Source organism: Cyprinus carpio, chromosome B10 (genome assembly GCF_018340385.1).
Source record: "Cyprinus carpio isolate SPL01 chromosome B10, ASM1834038v1, whole genome shotgun sequence".
Taxonomy (NCBI): domain Eukaryota; kingdom Metazoa; phylum Chordata; class Actinopteri; order Cypriniformes; family Cyprinidae; genus Cyprinus; species Cyprinus carpio.
The window spans coordinates 24,178,661-24,199,686 of record NC_056606.1 but is presented as its reverse complement, the minus strand read 5'-3'; the positions used below and the strand labels follow the sequence as shown (position 1 = coordinate 24,199,686).

At 36.6% G+C, this 21,026-nt stretch overlaps 1 protein-coding gene across 2 annotated transcripts; it reads right to left on the bottom strand.

Annotated features, from left to right (window-relative positions):
- Nucleotides 1-2,539: 2,539 nt before the first annotated feature.
- LOC109108914 (protein FAM222A-like) lies at nt 2,540-19,531 on the bottom strand. Of its 2 annotated transcripts, none has more exons than XM_019122025.2 (3): nt 19,085-19,531; nt 11,982-12,117; nt 2,540-3,551 (listed from the first exon to the last, which is right to left on the bottom strand). In XM_019122025.2, the coding sequence occupies exons 2-3, from the start codon at nt 12,073-12,075 to the stop codon at nt 2,650-2,652; spliced, it is 996 nt and encodes a 331-aa protein (XP_018977570.1). In that variant the 5' UTR covers nt 12,076-12,117; nt 19,085-19,531; the 3' UTR covers nt 2,540-2,649. The 2 variants fall into 2 exon arrangements, with proteins under 2 accessions (XP_018977570.1, XP_018977571.1); XM_019122026.2 differs by having other exon boundaries at nt 2,540-3,548; nt 19,085-19,527.
- Nucleotides 19,532-21,026: the final 1,495 nt, after the last annotated feature.

Here is a 21,026-nt window from a genome sequence, read left to right as displayed (position 1 = left end):
CATCTGTGCTTGTGAATCCTTTGCAACTGAATCACCTGCGCTTCTGAATCTTTTGCAACTGAATCACCTGTGCTTCTGAATCACCTGCACTACTGAATCACCTGCGCTTCTGAATCTTTTGCAACTGAATCATCTGCACTTCTGAATCACCTGCACTACTGAATCACCTGCGCTTCTGAATCTTTTGCAACTGAATCACCTGTGCTTCTGAATCACCTGCGCTTCTGAATCTTTTGCAACTGAATCACCTGCGCTTCTGAATCACCTGCACTACTGAATCACCTGCGCCGCTTCTGAATCTTTTGCAACTGAATCACCTGCGCTTCTGAATCACCTGTGCTTCTGAATCTTTTGCAACTGAATCATCTGCACTTCTGAATCACCTGCACTTTTTGATTACTTTGGAACTGAATCACTTGCAACTGAATCACCTGTGCTTCTGAATCACCTGCACTTCTGAATCTTTTACAACTGAATCACCTGCACTACTGAATCACCTGTGCTTCTGAATCACCTGTACTACTGAATCACCTGCGCTTCTGAATCTTTTGCAACTGAATCACCTGCACTACTGAATCACCTATGCTTCTGAATCACTTGTTAATGTGTCATCTGCACTTCTGAATCACCTGCACTACTGAATCACCTGCGCTTCTGAATCTTTTGCAACTGAATCACCTGTGCTTCTGAATCACCTGCGCTTCTGAATCTTTTGCAACTGAATCACCTGCGCTTCTGAATCACCTGCACTACTGAATCACCTGCGCTTCTGAATCTTTTGCAACTGAATCACCTGCGCTTCTGAATCACCTGTGCTTCTGAATCTTTTGCAACTGAATCATCTGCACTTCTGAATCACCTGCACTACTGAATCACCTGCGCTTCTGAATCTTTTGCAACTGAATCACCTGTGCTTCTGAATCACCTGCACTTCTGAATCTTTTGCAACTGAATCACCTGCACTACTGAATCACCTATGCTTCTGAATCACCTGCACTTCTGAATCTTTTGCAACTGAATCACCTGCACTTCTGAATCTTTTGCAACTGAATCACCTGCACTACTGAATCACCTGTGCTTCTGAATCTTTTGCAACTGAATCACCTGTGCTTCTGAATCTTTTGCAACTGAATCATCTGCGATTCTGAATCACCTGTGCTTCTGAATCTTTTGCAACTGAATCACCTGCGCTTTCACCTTCAGCACAACGGTCTGAAGAGAGATCCAGGCCAGTTTCACACATCACATGTGAGCAGTTCAGGCTCATTTCTGCTGCAAACAGCTTACAGGATCAGAGTTTCACAGCCGAGGCTGTTTTCAGAGTGAACAGTGACTGATATCAGCAGGAAAGAGTGAAAATAATAACAAAAAGTGAGAATGCACTAAAAATATTTTTGCAATGCAGCCTTTAAAAAAAGCAACATTAACATGGTTTGCTAAAAAACATTTTATGTTTTTGGGTTTGGCTTTTAAACATAATGAGGACAGTTTTTAATAATTCGATTTTTTTTTTGACTTGCACTACAATTCAATAGTTTGGGAACATTTTTTTTTTCTGAAAGAAATTATGACATTCATCAAAGCTGCATTAAATGAATCTAAAGTGACAGTAAAGACATTTATAATGTTACAAAATTTTTATATTTTTTATAAATGGTGTTTTTTTTTTATTTTTATTGATGTTTTTTTGATGTTTATTTTAATTGTATAAAGGTTTCCAAAAAAATATTGTGCAGCACAACTGTTTTCAACATTGATAATAATCAGGAATGTTTCTTGAGCAGCAAATCAGCATATTAGAATGATTTCTGAAGATCATGTGACACTGAAGACTGGAGTAATGATGCTGAAAATACAGCTGTGCATCACAGAAATACATTACACTTTAACAGAGATTCACACAGAAAACAGCTGTTTTAAATTATAATAATATTTCACTATTTTTACTGTATTTGTGATCAAATAAACAGCTTTGGTGAGCAGAAGCCACTTCTTTCATTAACATTACAACCTTGTAGGCAGTGTATGATAGGAATTTGTTTATTTTTATTTCGTGAGCTGATGTGTGAAAAAGGCGGTAGAAAAGCTCTCGATCTCTTCAAACCATGTCTGAAAAGTGACCCTAGCTTGATGAACACAGTACCCATAAATGACTGAAAAGCATCCAGTGTCCCTTAAATACAGCAACATACAACCCTTCAGGTCAGTGTGGATTACCGTAAAGGTCTTTCAAAAATTCTCGTCTGAAATTTTTGCACATTAAAAAATATCTACGACCTCACGGTGTGTCAATCACGTTTACACACTGCCTCCGAAACTTTCATCCGTCATAAAAAAAATTATTTTACACCCATCCCATCTCACAACACTGCAATAAATGATTGTCTTACTTAGGATTTGTGTCTTGTTTTCTAGTATAAATATCTAAACATTCTTGCATTTACTTAAATGACTTTAGATATTAAATCTTGTTTTATATATATATATATATATATATATATTTTTTTTTTTTACAGAAACAGAGACGTAATACCTTAAGTAATTTTACTTGTACAGTAATTCATCTTGATTCAAGAATGTTTAGATATTTATACTAGAAAACAAGACACAAATCCTAAGTTAGAGAATGATGTTCTGCAGTGAAGCGTCCTATCTCAACACGGGCAGCTGAAGGTACGGCTCGTGTCCTCGTCCCAGCATGCGCTCCTTGATGCAGGGCGGGTGGATCTCGCTGATGAGGCACTCCAGAGACTGCAGGCTGCTGCCGAGGCTCTTCTCTTGCGGCCCGCAGCACAGGTACGCCGGAGGTTGTTGGGTGTACGGATGGAGGCGCGTAGCAGGCGTCTCCTGAGGGTTATAACAGTCGCTATCCGGCGTTGCAAGCACGCTATTCCAAGCAGGAGCGAAAAACTGTCCAACAGAGAAATCACCGTGCATCACAGGGGGCGTCGGGACTCTGTCTAGAATCGTTAGACTGGGAGGGTAGGATCTGTAGGAAATGTCAGGCGAGCGGGTTCCCGATCCATACATGTGCGGATAATGCGCCCAATAATAATCCGAGCCAGATACATCCGCGCTTTGAGTGGGCAGAACGGCTCCGGAATACGCCCGAGCAAAACTAGAGTCTGCGCAAGCCGCGGACAGGAACGAAGGACTGGATTGGACGTTGGACGGACGGCTCATGTGATGGGACACGACTCCGTACGGCCGGTGTCTGTTCCCGCTGGGCGGCGCATACGGAGCCACTGCCATTTGGATAGGGGACAGTTTGGTTCGTTTTCCACCGGCGCTCTTTAGCACGCCTTTGGTCGCGGAGGAAGTCTTGACGATCGCCAGCAAGCCTTGGTAGGCGCCAGCGTAGGGGTACGAGTACGGGCCCAAGCCCTGGTCGCCCGTGTCCAGGCCGTTGACAGTCCTGCTGATTTGCTTGTGCTGTGGGACCCTGATGTTGGTGGGAAAGATCTTGATTGAAAGCGGGCTGTCTGCTGTTCTTTGCGCGAAGGCGTCCAGTTCGGCCGCGGATGGGTAGCGCATGGAAATCAGCTCACCTGCTGACAAAGAGAAAACAGTGTGAATAATTCAACGCTGCATTATTCTCAGCAAGGCCATACGATGTCTTGAACATTGGACGGAGGGTATTTTAAATAAGGTGTAAAGAAATAGAACGGTGAAAGAAATACTGCGTCTAGTTTTAGTTGTAGCAATTAGAAAATATTTTTAAATATGTTCACATTCAGTCTTAATTGTATGCCTAATATGTCAAATATTTCATGTCTTGAAACATTCAGTTAGGAATTACATGAATCATGTAAATGATGTCATTTTCAATTAATAATGGTGAAATTTAAAAAAAAAAAAAATAAAAATTTAAAAGAAATTTAAAGGGAAAAGTAGAGTAATTTGCATTATTGGACAGTATATTTTAACACTTCTGTAGTGAAACAGTTGTTAAATATTAAATGTTCTGTTACTTCCCTTTCTCTTTTAACATTAAAACTGATGCTTGAGCTTTAATTCACATGCTGTGTTTGTGAAAAGTAAACCCCGCCTCCTTTAATTTGATTGGCCATTTCAATCATTTTGACATTGACAAGTAGGCAAGTAACGATTCACTCAACTCCCAATGCACTGCGATTCACAATACTTATTTCACGATATGATTTTCAATTTATTTTTATTTATTTTTTTACAAAATGACATTTAAGACAAATTATAAATGAAAAGGTCTCCTTTTATCATTGCTTGGACAAAATGCTGAACAGTTCTTTATTAGATTGAAATATGTCAAATAACAAAACTAAACTGAAATTTAAAAACAAACCCCAAATCAAACAAATAACACAAAATAAATCTGTTCATATAAACAAACTAAGGCTTTGTCTGCGCTCTTTCCATTTCAAATTAGAGGCAACCAATGTATTTTAATCACGATCCAAACAAAGATGCTGCATATATGCAGCATGAGCAGTTTTTAATGTAAATTAGATTTTATAATTCTGAAATTTGAAGCAAAAACAGAATGGTCAGAGATAAAACATATCTAAATGAAACAAAAACATCAGACAAGCTGAATGAGACACTCTCTACCAGCAGGTGGCGCTTATGGAACAGCAGATACAGCGTTTCCTAGGTTACCACTGTAAACAACGCAGCCCTGCAAATACATTATACAGAGAGAAATGGAAAGAAAATATCATCTAAGCTTTTCTAAATAATCACTTCCCCTCAGAGACCCATTCATATAAACTCCCATCATAAGAGTGCAGCAGAAATATTGGGAGGACAATTTGGGGGGACTTGTCTACGGTGGTTACGGCCCTGATTCTCAGCGCACACAAAGCCATGTATGCTGGCATTTCACCAAGCAAACACCCTCAGCGGATCATGACTAGTATCCCAAAAACCCTCTGCGCAGAAAACAATGATGTTTCCAATTTGAAACCCTGCTGTCCGACAGAGCGCCTCGTGCCAGAGGTGTCTGGCAATAAATATGGAAGAGTGATGAATACTGGATGAGTTAAAAATAATCAGACGTCGCACAAGAAAAATCGTCCAATAAAAATGAAGATATTGGAGCGTCTGTGTCGTCTCCTTATTTCCTCGGCTGGCTGTTCATCCTCAGACATCTGCATCTCTCTAAAAACTCATTTTGTGGAAGGAGACACCTCGGGCAATATTTGATCAGTGCATTATGAAATTAATTTGGTCTTTCTTCAGGACAAAATTGGATTACCTTGGGAAATCATGAGGGGGGGGGGGGATGAGGAGGGGGATGGGAAAAGAGCTAATTTTGTTTCAGTGGCTTGAGTGGAATTCATTTCATGGCGTTTGGATGTGCCATACACTAAAAAGGGGCTCGGATACGGATGGAGCTACATGCAAAATTAACATCAGAAACATTGCTATACAAGCAGCAAATTGGAAACATGGCTTTATATGTGTTTGTGTATCTGTGTGCTGCTTGAATGCATCTCGAATGGATCCCTGGACTATAATGAGGACAGGATTCCCAAAGACGGCATCTTATGGCCACAATAAATGCAAGCCAATATCATTGACGGCCAATTTTAGAGATCTCTACGTATGCAGTCGCTTTCAAATGAAAACAGGACCTACAGCCAGAAGTGTACGGGAAAGCGAGATTGGATTTAAACACCATTATTCAGGCAATTCATGGCTGTTTAGCTTCCCACAACACAAGGAAGCTGGAAAAAGGTGCTCCATTTCTGAGCAGTAACTCTACTGGAGGAAAATATGGCAAGAATGACCCCTTTATATTTCTGACATGAAAAGAAAAGTGCTGAAATTAAGGCCGATTATGCCACAGTCAATCAAAATCACTCCGAAGCTGACAATTTAAGGATCTCTACCAGAAAAACACAATCCAATCGAGTCCCGGCAGTCATTTGGAGCGTCTCCTCCGTCACGCGATGCCAAGCTAGCGTTGTTCCCGTTCGGGATTGATTTGGGACTTCATTTCATTCCAGGCCCACAATGAGCCTCCAACTGTGAAAACGATTCAATCTACAAGATCCATCTCATAGAGGAAATAAATTGAGTGTTTGAAATGAAGGGAAGAGGAGAGGTGGAGAGGCCCGCTGAGCACACCGGGGTCACCAAACACAATGAAGCTCCAGAAACACTCACAGGGGAGCTGGGGGAATCTGACCTCAAGAGGAAAAAAATCCATCAAGACGAGATGGAAGAAAGGAACACGTTTGAAATTTAAGGCGAAGGTGTTCAAAGGGCTTGGGTTTCAGCATTTCGAGAGCGGCTAATGTTGGTCTGACCAATCATCACATATCACAGACCCATGAAATGGAATTTCAATTTAAAAAAACTCGTAGAAAACATGCAAAAATTGTACTTTTAGGTGTACAACAGTTTTGTTTTTTTTTTGCAACATATTTTTATTGAAAACTGAATCGAGTTACATAGAATTGACAACTTTTACAATTTAGATTTTAAACAAAATAAAATGAAAACAAGAAAAGAAAAAGACATAACCAAACCACCCCACCCCACCCCACCTCACCCCGGCTTACTTAAAATCATATACAAATATAAAGTATAACAGGATTTAGTCTGGTAAGACTTGCAAGTCTGCAAAATATGATAGAAAAGGCTGCCAGATATATAAAAAAAACTTGTCAGTGTTTCCTTTCATTGCGTACTTGATTTTCTCAAGTTTTAAGAAATGCATAGCATCAGTAAGCCACTGTGAAACTGATGGAGGATTTGGAGATTTCCACTGTAAGAGAATTCGACGTCTGGCCAATAAAGATGTGAATTTGAGAATTTCTTTCTGTGCCCAATTAAATTGATCTGATTTGTCTGGGGTCCAAAAAATAGCAATTAAGGGGCAAGGTTGAAGGTGTATTCCTATTATAATTGAAATTATGTTGAAGAAACCAGACCAAAAATCGTGTAACCGTGGACAAAGAAAAAACATGTGGCTCAAATGACAACATGGGTTAAGACATCGTTCACATTTATCTTCTACTCCAGGGAAAATTGTAGATAATCTTGCTTTGGAGAAATGGACCCTGTGTACAACCTTGAAATGAATCAGTACAAGACGTGCACAAGATGATACAGTACTCAGTCTATCAATGACCTCTTGCCACCAGTCCTCAATTGTTGTCCCAGTTCCTCCTCCCAAGCTGTCTTTGTTTTTGAGTTTGAGTAGTTACAAAGATCCAGAATACAATTGTAAATTTCTGAGACAATCCCTTTTTGTTGTGGCTTAAAGTCAAGCAATCTATCCCATGGTTGTTGAGGAGGTATGAAGGGAAAATTAGAAAAACTTTTTGAAACAAAGTGCCGAACTTGAAGGTACCTAAAGAAATGGTTCACAGGTAATCCATACAATGATGACACATTGGTAAAACTTCCAAAGATACCACTGGAATACAAATCAGCAAAACAACGTATACCTTTGCTATGCCATATTAAAAAAGTAGAAGGTGTACAACAGTTTAATCACTAGGGCAGTATCTTCAAAGGGACATCTTTGTATGCTATTTACCCCTAAAAGGTGCATATTACTACTCAAAACTCTTGAAAATAAAAGTTATTTATTGTCATTGATGGTTCAGTGAAGAACTGTTAACATCCATGGAACTTTTCCAATGTACAAAAGGTTCTTTATAGTGGAAGGAAGGTTCTTTAGATTATGAAAATGTTCTTCACATTGAGAAAACAATGGTTCTTTTAAGACCTGTTCAGTGAAAGGTTCTTTGGGGAACACAAAAAGGTTTTTCTATGGCATCACTGTGTAAATAACACCCTTTTGGACCCTTTATTTTTAAGAGTAGAACTTTTTGTGGATTTTTTATTCTTTAGTTTTTCCATAATCCATCTGTGAAGAGTTCACCAAAAACCAATACGCTGAACCTTACAGAGCCAAAAACTGTGCTTGATCAACAAGAACAAACAAAATAATGTTTAGTTCCACAGGAAAACCTTTTTAGGTTCAACAATCAATCTTTATTCACTATTATTTAGAAGATAAAAAGAACCAACAAAGGCAAAGAACCATAAAGCAACTCAAGAACTCTAGATATGCTAAATTGGATCTTAAACAACAATAACCTACATTAAAACATCAAGAGTGTTTTTGCTCTCTGAACAATCACACACTCATAAAAACAATATGTACTTCAAAAAGGCTTCAAAACGGGTTTTCACATGCACAGAAAAATACATTTTGGGTTCCACAAACATTTTAGTCAAGAATTCTTAGAAAGAACCATTTTTCTTGGTTCCATGGATGTAAAAGGTTCTTATGGAACCTTCGATGCCAATAAAGAACCTTTGTTTTTTAGGGTGTATGGTAGTAATATGCACTACAAGGTACATTATATTCTGACAGTGTTGGTTTGCACTTTTGTTTGTAAATAGCCAATAGGCTTCAGTTTTAGATTAATAGCAATAGTAAACCATGCTTTAGAGAACATTTGATTGAATAAATGAAAACGTAGAGCCAGGAAATTTTAAAGATAGATGCGAACAAGGAGAAAATGGAGAAGCTAATCACTAAACTAAAACGTTCCTCCACTGAAGTGAAAGTAAAATACAATGTCTAAGCTTAAGTCAGCATCTTGACCTTCAGCAATTATCCACCTAGTGCTCACTAACCTCTCAGCTATAAATACACAGCAATCAAGAAGCACAATTAGCTCAAAGCAAACATCCATCAATGTAAACGCATGTTCCTCAGTATAAGAATGTGACCGATGTACACACGCTCAGTAAAGTCAAGCCTTCGATCAAACTCATGCGCATTATCATATGAGAACGAGGACGAGGACTGGGGGGGGGTGGGGCTCTGAAATCCTAATTAACACGCAGCTAATTAACTGCACGCACAATCTGATACGGACTGAACTCTGAAAGTAGGCCAGAAACAAGAGCAAACCGCTGCAGATGAAGAGAAGCGTGGGGTGTGTTTTGACAGATGGACTCGTTCATAACTTCACCAGAGCTCCACCAGAACGAGACGAGCAGATGGTGGAGATCTTTCAGCGTGACCTCTGGACGCTTTCCATCTCCTCACAAACACATAAACGCTTTCCGTCACCATAAGCCGTCTAATCTGCTCCCCGTGGTCACAGTTAACGCAGTCGTGTCGGATCAGAGACCAGATCTCTGCCTTTTCGAGCGGCTTCTGTTAATCGGTGATCAACGCAGGAACAAACGCCTGCTCAGTCTGAGTGACCCTACAGGATTGATGGGCGAGCTTCTGATTATTACAATTAATGGCAAAATGAATATTTGGAAATGTAAACTGATATTTCCTACTGACACACTCCAGCAAAAGATAGACATAACTGACTTAAAACCATTTTTAGCTGCTGAGAATACTAGTGTTTTAATCATTTTGGCCTCCATTGCATGCATGCATTTCCAACAGAACAGATTTAACTGTTAAACCTCCAGAAATCAAACGAGAGGCAGAGGAGAGTACATGTGATGATGATGAGGGTCACGGGCCCGAAGCGTGAGTGAATGTTCCCCTCCAGCGGCGCCACGGGCTACATGCACCCCTTCTGTTCCGGCGTTTAGCAGACAAGCGCTGCTCTCTCTGCCGATTAATATTTCATACAACAGACAGCAAGGTCTGAACTGCACGAGACGAGCGGCTTACAAACTCTTACACTGCTGCACGACGAACGGATTCCACAAAAACCATCATAATATCAAACAAATCTTTTCAACAAAAGTTCAACAAAACAAAAGCACATTTATGAATGAAATAATAGAACAAAATCAAGACAGATGAGTCTAATAAACCCTCAGCTCATTAATAAGGAGTGAAAATGTGTAAAGCGTACAATAAATGATTGAATGGCTAAACAAATGTATAAATAATTATTGAAAAATAAATGCATAAATCCTCATATGAAAGCATAGATACTTAAATGCTAAAATTAAAGCTTAGATGATTGAACAAATCAATGCTTGAATAAATGCATCAATGCATTAAATAATAAATAACATAATGCCTATATAAATGCATAAATGAAGGCTCAAATAATTAAATGCATCAATGCATAAATAAATGCATTAATGCATAAATAAATAAATGCAAAAATAAATAAATAAATCCATAAATAAACAAATGCACCGTAATCTACATCTACATGTCATTTATCATTACCCAAGAATATTCCGTTAACATTTTGACATTTTAGCCTTTTGAGTCTAAGAGCCGAATGGAAAAGTGGAAAAAGTGAAACTGCACTGAATTTCGATTATAAAGTAAAACCAGATTTTATCAGTATGATTTTATCTTTCATAAACTGCTTTATTTTACTGTCATGATGAGTGAGTATTGTAGAAAAAGTCCACACTAAATAGTGACTAATTAATACATGTTAACCAGGAGTCACTCTCACTTTACTCTTTAAATCCTGATTTATAGTCACAACATCGTCTTTTAAAATCAGCATGCATCTACACTAAAGAGCGGCTATATATATATAAATATGTGAATGAATATCAGAGTACATTTGAGTCTGGATCTGCCCTTGGACGGAAGTGACATGAAGCTGCGTCACGGCTGATCAATGCGCTCGCAGATTCAATTAAAGCACTGCGATGGACGTGTTTGATAAGAGCTGAATGGAGCTCCTGCAGATCTGTGCAGATGATAGGAAGCATGCCTCTCAAGGTGAACGTCTTCTCTGACGTCTGAACGCTGACAGACGAGTGTCCAGCAGCTCTTCTCGAGCAAACAGACGCAGGGAAGTAGGCCAGAGAGTTTAAGAAGAGCCAAATGAAAATGCATACACCTCTCCTGCTCTCCTAATGGATGAAAATCCATCTGCTGGATAAAGATCTATGAGCCGCTCGATGAGGTTAAGCCACGAAAATCAAAGGTTACCCTGAAAATTCAATTTACCAGGCTCTTCTTTCTTCCACCTTCAATAAAGCGCTTTAATATAACTCGCTTTCTGCCCTTTTATGCATTTGGTTTTCTTTCAAGTTTATTTCCTTTTTCCTTTAATCTTTCTTTATCTTACTTTTCCCCTCTCTTGCTCTGCCACATTTGCTCTTTTTCCTTTCTCACCATAAAACCATGCCACATCTGAAGCTCTCAGACGAACATTATAATAATCGTGTTGAAAAAAGACTTTTTTAAATAATTAAATAAAAAAAAAAATTAAAAAACGAAGTACATAAAAATAAATAAATAAAAAATAAAATAAATAAAAATAAATAAGTGTTATTTTTATATACAAGTAATATATTTAATGTATAAATTAAAAAAAATCTAAAATATAAGTAAAAAATTACAAAAAACTTTAAATATTTAAAATATATTAAATTAAAAATAAGTTAAAATATATATATATATATATATATATATATATATAAAAATCAATTCATGTAAAAGTGTAAGGACAGGCCTTATCTTATAATAGCTTATTCAGGACAGTACTAAATAAACAATAACACAATTTTCATGATTCCTCTTATATTGTTTCAATTATTACATTTTGCACATTCTGCAAGAGTATGTAAACTTATGAGCACAACTGTGTGTATATATGTGTGTGTGTGTGTGTGTGTAAAAATAAATAGAAAAAAACTTAACATTAAAATAAAAATAATAAAAAAACAAAAAGACAGAGCTTATTTTTTATTAAATAAATAAATGTATAACTAAAATTAAAAATAAGTTTAAAAATGTAAATAAGTGTGTAAGTACATAAATAAATAAATAAAATAAATAAAGCACAAAATAAGTAAAAAGAATAAAAGCAAAATAAGCAAATAAAAATAAATTAATTAATTGATTGAATAGTTAGAGTGGTGCTTAATAATAATAATAATAATAGTTTAATTCATATGAACAAGGTACACCAAAGCAACAAATATTGATTACAAAGAAACAATTTCATTGGACATTTGCCAATTCAACCAAAACTTAACCATCTTAAAAAGCTACATCTAACCGGCCGTGCCAGACTTACTCTTGTGATTGAGCGGCGTGTCCGGGATCGTCACGGCACACGTGAGGTGTAGGTGTTGGGCCGGTTGGTTCTGTCTCTGCAGACACGCCAGCATGGTGCAGTTTGAGCTCTAAGGGTCGCTGAAGCCTTCAGGGATCTGCAACAAGAAACAAACCCGTTCAGAGGAGCTCATCAGACGCTGAATCACAGGCGGAGGCCTTTCTGAACCAGACGTAACGAAAGACAGAAGCTGGAACAGATGCGTTTGGAGCACAGGACAGCATTAATCAATCTCTCAGTGCCGATATCTGCTGCTCTCAGAATGAATAAACACACACACACACATCACCTGTGTCACTGACTCGTTCACAAAAGTCTGTGGGCAGAATAAAAAAAAAAAAAAGGGATCGAAAGTGACAGTAAAGATGGGGAGCCTTTTTACATTAAAGTTACATTTAACAACAGAGCCCAAACTTCAATTCAATTACTATTTATTTTTAACTATAATAATCATTTTTTTTATTTTTAAATATTTCCAGAAATGTTAAACCCCTTTGCAAACCTAGTTTCAACATTATTTGTTATTCAGACATTCCTCTTTAAATACAATACAAATCAGCTGAACGCAAAGTGACCCGCATTTGGTTTTAAACCACTGAAAATATCTACAATTTTACTCTTGGAGCTATATTTAGATCCCAATATCCCTGGAAATCAACCATACAGGACCTTAAAAATGGTGATACCAAATGAAAAGTTAGTTAAAAACCAAAATCTGAATGAATACTAAGATATCTTTAATACTTCTTAAGTTACAGGCATGCAAACTTTGGGGGAAACACCATTTTTTAAAATGGTAACCATTGGCACGTAATGCAACACAGATTTTACTAACAGAGCTAAAAATCTCTGTGTGAAAATAACATCATGATGCTGCCCTCTTTCTGAAGTCATTTACCCTCATTAAGTCATCTGGCTCTGAATCTCAGCTGAAAATTGCCATTCTGGAAAAAGCCGGTGTAGTTTTATCAACAGAGATGAGCATAAAAGCAGCTTCCATTACCGCGAGCAGCTCAGGGCTACAAACACATTAAAGACACTCACAGAGAGTAAACTCTGAATATAACAGACTGAGGGACGACTTATGAGGGACTTTCAGTCTGGATTGAGACGCCGCTGGAGCAGAACAGGGCTAAAGAAGAAATACACTCATCATTTATTCACCCTCATGTGCTTCTGAAAAAACACACATGCAAAAAGAGGTTTGCATTGAATAATGACATTTTTGTCTCTTCCGTTATGTTTCTTCAAAAGATTCGGAAAAAGGTGCAAAAAGTCATAATACTATAAAATCGAATAATACTATTTAATACTATATCAAATTAATGGGTTAAATCAATTTTAATCATCAAATCACGTCTAATCAATTGAGATCATAAAACTTTTTATCAATATTTTTAGACATCTTTAATTGTCCAATCTTTTAAAATGTAAAACAAATAAAAACACACACACAAAAAAAAAAATCAGGATTTCTGTATTTTTTATTTAATTTTTTGTCTCATAAAATGCTGCACAACTGTGTTTTATTATTAATAGTACAATATTTAATATAAATAGTAATATTTCAGTCACAATTTCTTCAAGTTAAACTAAACTTTTATTTTGGTGGTTTGCAATTAAGACATAGGAGTTTCTGTATTTGATCTGAAAATTATTTAAATTCTTTCATGATGCATTCAATTGTTCAAAAGTGACATTAAACATATTTATTATGTTACAAAAGATTTCCGTTTCTAATAAATGCTGTTCTTCTGAACTTTCTGTTCATCTGTGAATCCTGAAAAATAAAATGCATCACAGTTTCCACAGAAATATTGTGCAGCACAACTGTGTTCAACATTGATAATAATCAGAAATGTTTCCTGAGCAGCAAATCATCATATTAGAATGATTTCTGAAGATCATGTGACACTGAAGACCGGAGTAATGATCCCAGGAACAGAAAACATGCAGTTTGAAGACAGACGTCTACTTCTTCACAATGCAGCTGGCTCCTGGCTCTGAATTTCGAAGCTCCTCATCGTCAAACGCTGAATTTTTCCCAGTCGTCTCCTGCAGGTTGAGTGACCGAAGCTGGAGATCAGGAGCACATCAAAGCCGTGTTTAGCCCGTTTCAAAGCCCCGGCGGCTCTGAACAGACCGCTCTCTGTGGAGATGGGATCCTATCAGAATAATGAGCAGATAACGCTGGGAGAGAGAGACTTTGACACGCTACATCGCCCGATTCATCCCTAAAGCTCCTCATGCATTTTTAATGGAATCTATTACTCCAGGATAAGCCGATAAGAGACGGCCCCGTTTAAATTTCCTAACGCTTAGCATAATTGGTATCAGAGCGCAGGAGAGAAGACAAAGATGTTTCTTAGGAAACATGCGCTCATTTACATTCCAGCATTTACAAAAGATCTGAGCTGCTCTTTGTGATCGCAATCACATGTAAATGTTCCTGTGGAGCTCTGACAGATTATACAGCGACTGCAGCAAACAAACCACAGTTATACATCAACTCTCAGAACTAATCAAGCCAAGTCACCTTATTTCTTGCGCTTTTAACAATACAGATTGTGTCAAAGCAGCTTGACAGTATTAAATAGGAAAATAGTGTGTCAGTAATGCAGAAGGACAATAGTAAACACTCAGTTTTCAGCTAAAGGCAGTTCATCATTGAATTCAGTGATGTTATCATCCAGCTCAGTTCAGTTTAAATAGTGTCTGTGCAATTTAAGTCGATGATATCACTGATATTAAGTGCCCCAACTAAGCAAGCCATGCTATATTTTATGGAAAAAAACACAAATTTACTTCAATGTTTAAATTATGCACGATTTCCAGTTAATTACGTTTTTTTTTTAAAAATGTATTTAAAAACATTTTTTAAATGTTACTGGTTTTTTTGGTTCTAAATTTGTATTAAATCATAAATCCAGAAAAATTAAAACAGACAGCAAAGAATTTCTGAAAAAAAGAAAAAATATATTTCATGGGGCCCTATTTTTGTAAATGACTAATAAATTAATTTGCTTCAGTTTTATAAATTTAATTGCTTAGACATGCTTTTTGATCAGTGAAATGTAATTAAACCTTTAAAATCCAGAAAAAATAATAAAAATGTTTGGAAAATAAAACTGAATTTTGAGAACAGATAAAAAGGGTTTCATAGGGCACTTTTTTATTGTTGTCAAATTGTGTAAGTTTAATGATTTTATTTAATTTTGATTCCTAACATTCAACTTTAACCATTAATTCCAGAAAAATTTAAATTGAAAAATGTAATCTGAAAAAAATAAAAAAAATAAACAGAATTTAGGAAACAAATAAAACTATTTTCATAAGGCCCTAGATTATTTTGTACCATATTGATATCAAAATACAAAAACAAAAAACAAAAAACAAAAAAAACAGAAAAAGAGTGAGAAATAAGATTCCATTCTTTGTTCTAAAAAACATTTTATTTTGATTTTATTTCGTGAATTAAACATTATTACATCAAGCTTTCACTAACTGGGCTTTGTGAAGGAAATGCAGGAGGTTTTGGAGTTGATAAAAGCTAAATTAAATCACAAAACTGTAAAATTTAAATAAATCAAAACATTTAAACAATGAAAAATATATTTCATATGCATATTAATGTGACCATTAACTGATAACAGAGAGCTGCAAACATGCAAATGTGTTGATAAATTACTGAAATATCAGCTTAAAACCTCAGGGTGGGTAATATAATAATATTAATAATAATAATAATAATAATAATAATAAGTTTAAAGGGGTTTGGCTGACAAAAAGGATTCCTGTTTGGGAATCCTGCATTGCAATTAAAAAGCCACAAAATGCACTTTTTTAAACAAAAAGCTGCATGTTTGAAGGGGACTAGCACTTCATCTAATGAATGGCTGTGCTGGACGTGTTCGTCTATCAGAGCGGCACACTCGGTCTGAAAAGCGTCTCTGTGGTCTCAGTAAGTGTCGTTTCTCCCCGCGGGGCAATTCATTACACTGTTAAGGGTCACTGAATCCTTCAAGTCATTAAAAATGTTAATAAAACAGGGAGCTCGTGAAGAGACGGGCCAAGCGCTTCCTGCAGGGCATTCACACGCTAATCCTGAATGACCTCCACCTGTGTCCCACGACTCGACACGCAGAGATAAAGCTGCTGCGCTTCAGAAAACACACTAAATGACCTGCTGGTCTGTTTGGTTCACGGGGGAGAGGCAGAAATCACTTAGCAAACTTTAATAACTGCCCCTCCAGCTCTAATACCCCCCCGTCCCCTTTCACCCAGCGTCTTTATCCTATAAAAATAAAACGAGCAATTAGGCCGATTTCAGAGGACGGCAGCCTGCCTATAATTACACACCACATCCTCGGCAGATAAGAGGTGATTAGTGTGGATGCAGAGAGAAAGTTGCTTAGCAACCAGAAGATTGACATCATGCCTGTAAGTGCAGCCGCTGTCAAAACAGCAGAACTTCAACAGAGCAATTACAATAAGGTCTCTTCTGCTCACCCAGACTGCATATATTCAATCAAAAATACAGTAAAAAATGTTAAATATTTTTATGATAACACCAACACTAACAATAACACTGATTCAATAAGATTGGGGTCAGTAAGGCTTGTAATGTTTTTTAAAGAAGTCTCTTCTGCTCATCAAGGCTGCATTTATTTGATAAAAAATACAGAAATAAAACGGCAATCTTGCAAAATGTTATTACAATATAAAATAATGGTTTCTATTTTAATATCCTTTAAAATATAATTTATTTCTGTGATGCGCAGCTGAATTTCCATCAGCATCATGACTCCAGTATAAAGTGTCACATGATCCTTCAGAAATCATTCTGATATGCTGATTTATTATTAGAATTATCAACAGTTGTGCTGCCAAATATATATATTTTTTTAACTGTGATACTTTATTCAGGATTCTTTGATGAATAAAAAGTTAACAGGAACAGCATTTATTCAAAATAAAAATCTTTTCTAACTTTGCTATCACTTCTTAAAAATTTAACACATCCTTGCTGAATAAAAGTTTTAATTTTTTCAAAAAAAAAAAGAGAAAGAATAAAAATGTACTGTCCCCAAACTTTTGAACAGTAGTGTATATTGTTAGAAAAGATTTCTATTTTAAATAAATGCTCTTCTTTTTCATCATGTGACACTGAAGACTGGAGTAATGATGCTGAAAATACAGCTGAGCATCACAAAAAAAAATTACACTTTAACAGAGATTCACATAGAAAACAGCTGTTTTAAATTATAATAATATTTGAATTTTTTTACTGTATTTTTGATCAAATAAATGCAGCCCTGGTGAGCAGATACACACAGTAAATGCACCTTCTACAACATTCAGTTAAGATTAAAAAACACTGTAAATAATGTTATTACAATAACCACTATCAGGGAGTTTGTGATCACATGAGCAGCATGAAGAACTCATGCAGAGAAGGACATAAATCACACACAGCTTCAGAGAGCTCCAGAAAGTGCTGAGTGTTCACAAAGCATCAGCTGATTTCCAGAGAGACCTGCACACATCTCTTAGCTTTCCTTCTTCATGGAGAGAAGAGCAGAGCACTGGACACTAACTGCACACACACACACACACACACACACACACACACACACACACACACACACACACACACACACGAGTCCTACATACATAACACACACACTCTTTATTGATAAACAAATAAATACATAAATGCAGCGAAAGATATAACATATGAATGATTTCTTTAAAGGAAGCAGAGAGGATATAAAGCACTTTAACTTCTTTCCTGAACTCAAAGGACACAATGTTTATTTTATGACATAATAATGACAGCAAATGAGATGATGGTTCCTCATAATTAGACTCCTTTGATGTATGCTACTGTCATCTTTAAATGTAAATATTTATTATCAGTCGGGAACTGCTGGCCACTTCTGTTAATCAGTCAAAAAACGAAATGAGCAAATATCAGTTTATTCATCAGATATATCAGTATATCACTCACAATCTTAAACACGCCTGCAGGGAGGAAATGAGAAGCTCATCTATCTCACACACACACACACACACACATACACTGCCAGTCAAAAGTTTTTGAACAGTCAGATTTTTAATGTTTTTTAAAAGAAGTCGCTTCTGCTCACCTTTATTTGATCCAAAATACAGCAAAAACAGTAACATTTTGAAGTATTTTTTACCATTTAAAATAACTAATTTTCGTGAATAGGTCGTATTTATTTATCTCAGTATTTACCTCAATATTCACCTCAGTATTTACCTCAGTATTTATTTATCTCAGTATTTACCTCAATATTCACCTCAGTATTTACCTCAGTATTTATTTATCTCAGTATTTACCTCAATATTCATCTCAGTATTTATTTACCTTAGTATTTACCTCAACATTCACCTCAGTATTTACCTCAGTATTCACCTTCAGTACCTATATTTACCTTAGTATTTACCTCAACATTCACCTCAGTATTTACCTCAGTATTTACCTCAGTATTTATTTACCTTAGTATTTAACTTAAGTTTTTACTTCAACATTCACCTCAGTATTTATTTACCTCAGTATTTATTTACCTCAGTATTTACCTCAGTATTCACCTCAGTATTTATTTACCTTACTATTTACCTCAGTATTTATTTACCTTAGTATTTACCTCAACATTCACCTCAGTATTTACCTCAGTATTTACCTCAGTATTTATTTACCTTAGTATTTACCTCAACATTCACCTCAGTATTTATTTACGTTAGTATTTACCTCAATATTCACCTCAGTATTTATTTACCTCAGTATTTACCTCAACATTCACCTCAGTATTTATTTACGTCAGTATTTACCTCAACATTCACCTCAGTATTTATTTACCTCAGTATTCACCTCAGTATTCACCTCAGTATTTATTTACCTCAGTATTTACCTCAACATTCACCTCAGTATTTATTTACCTCAGTATTTACCTCAGCGGAGGAGAAAGAAACGCAAATGAAGCTGTAGAACGAGATGAAGCTCATCATCGAGCAGACAGACAGAAGCGAATCGTATTTACCGCGAACTGACGCTCCGCGCGCTTTAAAACCATCCGATCCCAGCAGAATCATCGAGACCCCAGCGATCACGAATCCGTCAGCGCTCAAACCTCCACGAAGCGCTCCGGCAGCTCGCTGCGACGGGACTGGAGTTCATCTTCTGACGGAGAAGAGGAGCAGCGGCTTCATCCTCATCATCGCCGACAAACGCACCTGCTTCACGCTTCATCCGCGACGCAATCCATCCGTCAGCCGAGAAACGCCAACCATCGCCTGAAGATCAAATCCAGCCGGTAAACGAATTATAAAAATCCCGAACGCACAAAAGTTTTCTGGTTTATAAAGTGAGTTTCTGAAGAGACGCGAGCTCAAACTCTCCTCAGCATCCTCCTCTTCTTCTGATCTCACGCGCAAGCGACGCGACGCTCTATCGGAACCTAAACCAATCACACTACAGACGCCGTGCGTTCCGACCAATCATTAGCGAGAGAGGGCGGGGCAGAGAATGACGCCTTCGGTCCTGCAGAGAGTTCGCGGAAAATCTTAAAGGCGCAGCGCAGTCACGTGCGCTCCTATTCAACTGCTATTTAACCACTTTGACTTATAGTTATTAATTAGATCATTTATTATATCTTTCTCCTTCGTCTTTCTCCCTTTCTGATCAGGGGTCACCACAGCGGAGTGATCCGCACAGCCGAACTGACAATTAAATAATTTATAATAAAATATATATTTTTTATTGTTTGGAACAATTTGGTTTCCACAGTAATTTGTTTTAAGTATTTTTTTTTAAAGTCTAAAATATCACAAGGGTGCATAGAATACATAGATAAAATAATAAAATAAAATATTATAATTATATTTGTATAAATGTATATTTTTTTTTATTTTTTTTTTTATAATTTTTGGATTTTCCCTGTATTTCATGAATAAATATGTGTAACATAACTGTTCTGTGTTTCATAATTCTTTACATGTTTGACACCAGGTTCCCACTGTGACAACATGCCCCTATGGTCTCAATGTGTGTTCAATTGTAGATCTTTTTTTTCCAGGGCAATGAAAGTGAAATTGTTCAACAGCTTTTTTGCAGTTAAAACATTCGGGTTTGTGACTAGTTAAAGGTCTGTATTGGGTCTGTATGCAAACCAGGGTTTTCCAGTATTAAATATGTGATTTTTGGAGACTGTATGCTTATATCTGGAGCACATTTGTGAGAAGAGCGGAGGCCGTTTTTGTTTCTCTGCACGTTTGAGAGCAGTGAGACCTTGACTAAACTGAATTCACTCAGTAATTAAGCTTTAATTAAATGCCACAGTAAAACATCCAGCACAGGCTAAATCATAATGCAGATTTACAGTGAGCACTGAATCTCTTAGTAATGTTACGGCATCATTTGAAATTCTAATCCAGGACTAATTATGAAGAGTGAAATAGTCATGAAAATCCTTCGGTATGTTCCATCCGTCTGAAAATAACAGGATGAGGATTGTACATCAAATTAATTTTATTTTCCATGGCCCTTTTCCCTTCGTTTGATGTCTCACTGGAAAATAATGACCATCTCCATGAAGAATGGCTTTGATATTGCAATTACTTAAAACCAGCAAGTGAAGAAAACAGTTCCTATGCTTTAAACTCAAAAGCAGTCATTCATATGCATATCTGACAGTGTTTTTAATTAAGAAGAAGTCCACATTTTTGAACAGACTCACTGATAATGTGATGCAAATCTTCTCCAGTTGGAACAAATACTGTACCCCATTTTGCACAAATTTCCCTTTTTATTCCAATTTTTATTGATTGATTGATTTTTCACTTTTTTTAGTTGTATTAGGGTTTATACTGTACATATCTTCCAGTAGAAACAATTACCACATTTTGCACAAAGGCCCCCTTTCATTCATTCTTTCATTTATTTTATTTATTTATCAATGCTTTTCATGTAAGAGAGATAAAATC

Bases quoted from the DNA above. Each gene is read 5' to 3' on its own strand.
- LOC109108914 (XM_019122025.2), bottom strand. From the start codon at position 12,075: ATGCTGGCGTGTCTGCAGAGACAGAACCAACCGGCCCAACACCTACAC. The intron at 3,552-11,981 runs GTAAGTCTGGCA...TCTCTTTGTCAG, and splicing joins CACGCCGCTCAATCACAAGA to CAGGTGAGCTGATTTCCATG.